Below are 8,462 nucleotides of genomic sequence, written 5' to 3'. Positions count from 1 at the left end.
TTTAGAGACAAGGGTTCTAGAACATTCTGGGTTTAGAGACAAGGGTTCTAGAACATTCTGGGTTTAGAGAGAAGGGTTCTAGAACATTCTGGGTTTAGAGACAAGGGTTCTAGAACATTCTGGGTTTAGAGACAAGGGTTCTAGAACATTCTGGGTTTAGAGAGAAGGGTTCTAGAACATTCTGGGGTTTAGAGACAAGGGTTCTAGAACATTCTGGGTTTAGATAGAAGGGTTCTAGAACTCTCATCCATCCATCCTTGACTTGCCTAGTTAAATAAAGGTTAAATTAAAAATGAATCAATCCTGACTCTGTCTGTCCCAGGTCCAACCAGGGACATAATAGAGGATATTCGCTATGGCAACAGTCAGTCCTACGGAGCGGAGCTTCTAAAGAGCTGCTCAAACTACTACCTGAGACCGAAGAGGTGAGACACACACACACACACACACACACACACACACACACACACACACACTAAGAGCTGCTCAAACTACTACCTGAGACCGAAGAGGTGAGACACACACACACACACACACTAAGAGCTGCTCAAACTACTACCTGAGACCGAAGAGGTGAGACACACACACAGCACGACAAAACGCACGCGCACGCACACACACACACACACACACACACACACTCACACACTATGAGCTGCTCAGACTACTACCTGAGACCGAAGAGGTGAGACACACACACAGCACTACAAAACGCACGCGCACACACACACACACACACACACACACACACACACACACACACACACACACACACACACACTATGTTGATTCTATGTCCCTGTTTCTTCCTCTCAGGTGAAGAAACTTAAAGCGCCCGAGGCGACCCTCTAAACTCTCATTGGCCGATTCCTTCATGTTCCTGCTCACCCAAGTGCCCAGGTGAGAGGTCATGGCATTTAGTGACCTGACCCTAGCCCCACCCTACTTTCTGATTGATTAACATTCCGTATTGAACTATTATGCAAAAGCCAACTGTGTGTCTGTGTGTCTGTGTGTCTGTGTGTCTGTGTGTCTGTGTGTCTGTGTGTCTGTGTGTCTGTGTGTCTGTGTGTAGTTTTGAGGTGCGTATCAAGGCCATGGTACTTAGAGAAGTGTTCCCCCCAGCCTGTGAGAACATGAGTCGCGACATTGATGTCCTACGAACCGCCACAAAAGGTGAGGTCCCCACCTGTCTCCTCTAAAGGTGAGGTCCCCACTTGTCTCCTCTAAAGGTGAGGTCCCCAAAAGTCTCCTCTAAAGGTGAGGTCCCCACCTGTCTCCTCTAAAGGTGAGGTCCCCACTTGTCTCCTCTAAAGGTGAGGTCCCCACCAGTCTCCTCTAAAGGTGAGGTCCCCACCTGTCTCCTCTAAAGGTGAGGTCCCCACCAGTCTCCTCTAAAGGTGAGGTCCCCACCAGTCTCCTCTAAAGGTGAGGTCCCCACCAGTCCCCTGGGAGGTCCCCACCAGTCTCCTCTAAAGGTGAGGTCCCCAAATCCACCTGTCTCCTCTAAAGGTGAGGTTCCTAAATCCACCTGTCTCCTGGGGTGGCAGGGTAGCCTAGTGGTTAGTGTGTTGGACTAGTAACCGGAAGGTTGCAAGTTCAAACCCCGAGCTGACATGGTACAAATCTGTCGTTCTGCCCCTGAACAGGCAATTTACCCACACTTCCTAGCCCGTCATTGAAAATAAGAATTTGTTCTGAACTGACTTGCCTGGTTAAATAAAGGTAAAATAAAAAAATTTAAAAATATTATTGCTGTGGTTATTATGGTTATTATTATTGCTGTGGTTATTAGTATGGGTATTATTATTATTATTGTTGCGGTTATTAGTATGGTTATTATTAGTATGGTGGTTATTATTATTGTGGTTATTAGTATGGTTATTATTAGTATGGTTATTATTCATATGTTTATTATTAGTATGGTTATTAGTATTTTTATGGTTATTAGTATGGTTATTACTAGTATTGCGGATATTAGTATGGGTATTATTAGTATGGTTATTAGTATTTTTATGGTTATTAGTATGGTTATTATTAGTATGGTTATTAGTATTTTTATGGTTATTAGTATGGTTATTATTAGTATGGGTATTAGTATTTTTATGGTTATTAGTATGGTTATTATTAGTATGGTTATTTTGGGTATGATGATTTTTTTCTGGTTATTATTATTAGTATTTTTTGGGTTATTAGTATGGTTATCATTAGTATGGTTATTAGTATTTTTATGGTTATTAGTATTTTTATGGTTATTGGTATTTTTATGGTTATTAGTATGGTTATTATTGGTATGGTTATTAGTATTTTCATGGTTATTATTATGGTTATTATTAGTATGGTTATTAGTATTTTTATGGTTATTAGTATTTTTATGGGTATTAGTATGGTTATTATTAGTATGGTTATTATTAGTATTTTTATGGTTATTAGCATTTGTATGGCTATTATTAGTATGGTTATTATTAGTATGGTTATTAGTATTTTTATGGTTATTAATATGGTTATTATTATTATGGTCATTATTAGTATGGTTATTAGTATTTTATGGGTATTAGTATGGTTATTATTAGTATGGTTATTATTAGTGTGGTTATTAGTATTTGTATGGTTATTAGCATTTGTATGGTTATTATTAGTATTGTTATTGGTATAGTTATTATTATTAGTATGGTTATTATTAGTATGGTTATTAGCATCTGTATGGCTATTATTAGTATTGTTATTGGTATAGTTATTATTATTAGTATGGTTATTATTAGTATGGTTATTGGTATTAGTATGGTTATTATTAGTATGGTTATTATTAGTATGGTTATTAGTATTAGTATGGTTATTAGTATTAGTATGGTTATTAGTATTAGTATGGTTATTATTAGTATGGTTATTAGTATTTGTATGGTTATTAGCATTTGTATGGTTATTATTAGTATTGTTATTGGTATAATTATTATTATTAGTATGGTTATTATTAGTATGGTTATTATTAGTATGCTTATTATTAGTATGGTTATTAGCATCTGTATGGTTATTATTACTATTGTTATTGGTATAGTTATTATTATTGGTATGGTTATTATTAGAATGGTTATTAGTATTAGTATGGTTATTATTAGTGTGGTTATTATTAGTATGGTTATTAGTATTTTTATGGGTATTAGTATGGTTATTATTAGTATGATTATTATTAGTATGGTTATTATTAGTATGGTTATTAGTATTTGTATGGTTAATATTAGTATTGTTATTGGTATAGTTATTATTATTAGTACGGTTATTATTAGTATGGTTATTATGGTTATGATGATTATTATTCCGGTTATTATTATAATTATGATGATAATGGTTAGTGTTATTATGGTTATTATTATTATTATTTGTGTTATTATTACTATTGGTGTTATTATTATGGCTATTGTTATTATTATTAGTGTTATTATTATTATTAGTGTTGGTATTATTATTGGTGCTATTATTATTGGTGCTATTATTATTGGTGTTATTATTATGGCTATTGTTATTATTATTATTCATGTCATTATTATTGGTGTTATTATTGTTATTAGTGTTATTATTATTATTTGTGTTGTTATATTAGTGTTATTATTATTGCTGTTATTATTATTTGTGTTATTATTATTTGTGTTATTATTATTGGTGTTATTATTATGGCTATTGTTATTATTATTTGTTATTATTATTGGTGTTATTATTACTAGTTATTATTATTAGTGTTATTATTGTTGGTGTTATTATTATTTGTGTTATTATTATTTGTGTTATTATTATTGGTGTTATTATTATTGGTGTTGTTATTATTATTAGTGTTATTATTATTGGTGTTATTATTATTAGTGTTATTATTATTATTTGTGTTATTATTATTGGTGTTATTATTAGTGTTATTATTATTTGTGCTATTATTACTGGTGTTATTATTATTGGTGTTGTTATTATTATTAGTGTTATTATTATTGGTGTTATTATTATTTGTGTTATTATTATTATTTGTGTTATTATTATTGGTGTTATTATTATTAGTGTTATTATTATTTGTGTTATTATTATGGCTATTGTTATTATTATTGGTGTTATTATTATTCGTGTTATTATTATTATTATTAGTCTTATTATTATAGGTGTTATTATTATAGGTGTTATTATTATTGGTGTTATTATTATTAGTGTTATTATTATTAGTGGTATTATTATTGGTGTTATTATTATTGGTGTTGTTATTATTATTTGTGTTATTATTATTGGTGTTATTATTGGTGTTGTTATTATTATTAGTGTTATTATTATTTGTGTTATTATTATTGGTGTTATTATTATTGGTGTTATTATTATTATAAGTGTTATTATTACTAGTGTTATTATTATAAGTGTTATTATTATTGGTGTTGTTATTATTACTAGTGTTATTATTATTATTGGTGTTATTATTATTATAAGTGTTATTATTACTAGTGTTATTATTATAAGTGTTATTATTATCGGTGTTATCAGTGTTATTATTATTGGTGTTATTATTATTAGTGTTATTATTATCAGTGTTATTATTTGTGTTATTATTATTGGTGGTGTTATTATTATTAGTGTTATTATTATGCCTATTGTTATTATTATGATGATGGTTAGTGTTATTATGGTATATTATTATTATTAGTGTTGTTATTATTATTATTATGATTATTCATGTTATTATTGTGGGTATTGTTGTTATTATGATGATGGTTAGTGTTATTATGGGTATTATTATAATACTCTAGGAGTAAACGATGTGAAGGTATTTGAGGATGAACAGGAGTGTTAGTCTCCCCATAAAACCGCTGTCTAATATAAATATCCTGTTCATGGACCTACTCTAACAGATGAGCACTGGTGAGATGCTGCAGCAGATGGATAAATGGAAGAAACCGCTCCCTCTCTTCTCTCTCGTTTTCTCTCTCCGTTAATTCTCGTCCTGTGTCATGCTGAGAGCAGTTTAACGCCTGTCGCCTTTCTTTAACTCTCTCTCCTCTACCCTCTCTCTCTGTCTCAATCTCTCTCTCTCTCTCTTTCTCACTCTCTCTGTCTCCATCTCTCTCTCTCTCTCCTCTACACTCTTTCTCTCTGTCTCTCTCTGTCTCCATTTCTCTCTCTCTCTCTCTCTCTCTCTCTCTCTCTCTCTCTCTCTCTCTCTCTCTCTGTCTCTCTCTCTCTCTCTCTCTCTCTCTCTCTCTCTCTCTCTCTCTCTCTCTCTCTCTCTCTCTCTCTCTCTCTCCTAGAGCTCCTAGACTGTGAGGAACTTCATGCCATCCTACACCTGGTGCTGCAGGCTGGAAACATCCTCAATGCTGTGAGTCAGAGAGAGAGTGTGTTTGTTACTCCACCAAGGGGCCCCTGTCTAAAGTTGTTGACTGATTTGATGGTGTCTCTGTCTACAGGGTGGTTATGCTGGTAACGCTGTGGGTTTCAAGCTGTCCTCTCTCCTGTCTCTGGCTGATACCAAGGCCAATAAACCTGGCATGAACCTGCTGCACTTTGTAGCTCTGGTGAGGAGAGGAGAGGTGTCTGTCTATCTGCCTGTCTGTCTGTCTGCCTGTCTGTCTATCTGCCTGTCTGTCTATATGCCTGTCTGTCTGTCTGTCTGTCTATCTGTCTGTCTGTCTATCTGCCTGTCTGTCTATCTGCCTGTCTGTCTATCTGCCTGTCTGTCTATCTATCTGCCTGTCTGTCTGTCTGCCTGTCTGTCTATCTGCCTGTATGTCTATCTGCCTGTTTGTCTATCTGCCTGTTTGTCTATCTGCCTGTCTGTCTGTCTGCCTGTCTGTCTGTCTGCCTGGCTGTCTATCTGCCTGTCTGTCTATCTGCCTGTCTGTCTATCTGCCTGTCTGTCTATCTGCCTGTCTGTCTATCTGCCTGTATGTCTATCTGCCTGTCTGTCTATCTGCCTGTCTGTCTATCTGCCTGTATGTCTATCTGCCTGTCTGTCTATCTGCCTGTATGTCTATCTGCCTGTCTGTCTATCTGCCTGTCTGTCTATCTGCCTGTCTGTCTATCTGCCTGTCTGTCTATCTGCCTGTATGTCTATCTGCCTGTCTATCTGCCTGTCTGTCTATCTGCCTGTCTGTCTATCTGCCTGTCTGTCTATCTGCCTGTCTGTCTATCTGCCTGTATGTCTATCTGCCTGTCTGTCTGTCTGCCTGTCTGTCTATCTGCCTGTATGTCTATCTGCCTGTATGTCTATCTGCCTGTCTGTCTATCTGCCTGTCTGTCTATCTGCCTGTATGTCTATCTGCCTGTCTGTCTATCTGCCTGTATGTCTATCTGCCTGTCTGTCTATCTGCCTGTCTGTCTGCCTGTCTGTCTATCTGCCTGTCTGTCTATCTGCCTGTCTGTCTGTCTGCCTGTCTGTCTATCTGCCTGTTTGTCTATCTGCCTGTCTGTCTATCTGCCTGTCTGTCTATCTGCCTGTCTGTCTGCCTGTCTGTCTATCTGCCTGTCTGTTTATCTGCCTGTATGTCTATCTGCCTATCTGTCTGTCTGCCTGTCTGTTTATCTGCCTGTCTGTCTATCTGCCTGTCTGTCTATCTGCCTGTATGTCTATCTGCCTGTCTGTCTATCTGCCTGTCTGTCTATCTGCCTGTCTGTTTATCTGCCTGTATGTCTATCTGCCTGTCTGTCTGTCTGCCTGTCTGTTTATCTGCCTGTCTGTCTATCTGCCTGTCTGTCTATCTGCCTGTATGTCTATCTGCCTGTCTGTCCATCTGCCTGTATGTCCATCTGCCTGTCTGTCTATCTGCCTGTCTGTCTATCTGCCTGTCTGTCTATCTGCCTGTATGTCTATCTGCCTGTCTGTCTATCTGCCTGTCTGTCTGCCTGTCTGTCTATCTGCCTGTCTGTCTGTCTGTCTGCCTGTCTGTCTATCTGCCTGTTTGTCTATCTGCCTGTCTGTCTATCTGCCTGTATGTCTATCTGCCTGTCTGTCTATCTGCCTGTCTGTCTATCTGCCTGTCTGTCTATCTGCCTGTCTGTTTATGTGCCTGTATGTCTATCTGCCTGTCTGTCTGTCTGCCTGTCTGTTTATCTGCCTGTCTGTCTGTCTGCCTGTCTGTCTATCTGCCTGTTTGTCTATCTGCCTGTTTGTCTATCTGCCTGTCTGTCTATCTGCCTGTCTGTCTGCCTGTCTGTCTATCTGCCTGTTTGTCTATCTGCCTGTCTGTCTATCTGCCTGTATGTCTATCTGCCTGTCTGTCTATCTGCCTGTCTGTCTATCTGCCTGTCTGTCTATCTGCCTGTCTGTTTATGTGCCTGTATGTCTATCTGCCTGTCTGTCTGTCTGCCTGTCTGTTTATCTGCCTGTCTGTCTGTCTGCCTGTCTGTCTATCTGCCTGTTTGTCTATCTGCCTGTTTGTCTATCTGCCTGTCTGTCTATCTGCCTGTCTGTCTATCTGCCTGTCTGTCTATCTGCCTGTCTGTCTATCTGCCTGTATGTCTGTTTATCTGTCTGTCTGTCTGTCTGCCTGTTTGTCTATCTGTTTGTCTGTCTGCCTGTTTGTCTGTGCCTGTCTGTCTATCTGCCTGTCTGTCTATCTGCCTGTTTGTCTATCTGCCTGCCTGTCTGTCTGCCTGTTTGTCTGTGCCTTTTTGTCTATCTGCCTGTTTGTCTATCTGCCTGTCTGTCTATCTGCCTGTTTGTCTATGCCTGTTTGTCTATCTGCCTGTCTGTCTGTCTGCCTGTCTGTCTATCTGCCTGTTTGTCTATCTGCCTGTTTGTCTATCTGCCTGTCTGTCTATCTGCCTGTCTGTCTATCTGCCTGTCTGTCTGTCTGTCTGCCTGTCTGTTTATCTGCCTGTATGTCTATCTGCCTGTCTGTCTGTCTGCCTGTCTGTTTATCTGCCTGTTTGTCTATCTGCCTGTCTGTCTGTTTATCTGTCTGTCTGTCTGCCTGTTTGTCTATCTGTTTGTCTGTCTGCCTGTTTGTCTGTCTGCCTGTCTGTCTATCTGCCTGTCTGTCTATCTGCCTGTCTGTCTATCTGCCTGTTTGTCTATCTGCCTGTTTGTCTATCTGCCTGTATGTCTATCTGCCTGTCTGTCTATCTGCCTGTATGTCTATCTGCCTGTCTGTCTATCTGCCTGTCTGTCTATCTGCCTGTATGTCTATCTGCCTGTCTGTCTATCTGCCTGTCTGTCTATCTGCCTGTCTGTCTATCTGCCTGTCTGTTTATGTGCCTGTATGTCTATCTGCCTGTCTGTCTGTCTGCCTGTCTGTTTATCTGCCTGTCTGTCTGTCTGCCTGTCTGTCTATCTGCCTGTTTGTCTATCTGCCTGTTTGTCTATCTGCCTGTCTGTCTATCTGCCTGTCTGTCTATCTGCCTGTCTGTCTGTCTGCCTGTCTGTTTATCTGCCTGTATGTCTATCTGCCTGTCTGTCTGTCTGCCTGTCTGTTTATCTGCCTGTCTGTCTATCTGCCTGT

General features: G+C 38.4%; 1 protein-coding gene across 1 annotated transcript in view; it reads left to right on the top strand.

The window, feature by feature from the left end:
• Positions 1 to 847: 847 nt before the first annotated feature.
• Positions 848 to 8,462, top strand: part of LOC112237315 (FH2 domain-containing protein 1) — a gene marked incomplete at its 5' end in the record, with an annotated part of 13,958 nt that continues 6,343 nt past the window's right edge. The window contains 4 exon segments of the mRNA XM_042329308.1: positions 848 to 900; positions 1,076 to 1,176; positions 5,271 to 5,341; positions 5,430 to 5,537. Of these exon segments, the coding sequence (XP_042185242.1) occupies positions 848 to 900; positions 1,076 to 1,176; positions 5,271 to 5,341; positions 5,430 to 5,537 (333 nt within the window).

Source organism: Oncorhynchus tshawytscha, linkage group LG10 (assembly GCF_018296145.1).
Source record: "Oncorhynchus tshawytscha isolate Ot180627B linkage group LG10, Otsh_v2.0, whole genome shotgun sequence".
NCBI lineage: Eukaryota > Metazoa > Chordata > Actinopteri > Salmoniformes > Salmonidae > Oncorhynchus > Oncorhynchus tshawytscha.
This window is presented reverse-complemented; position numbering and strand designations above follow the sequence as displayed.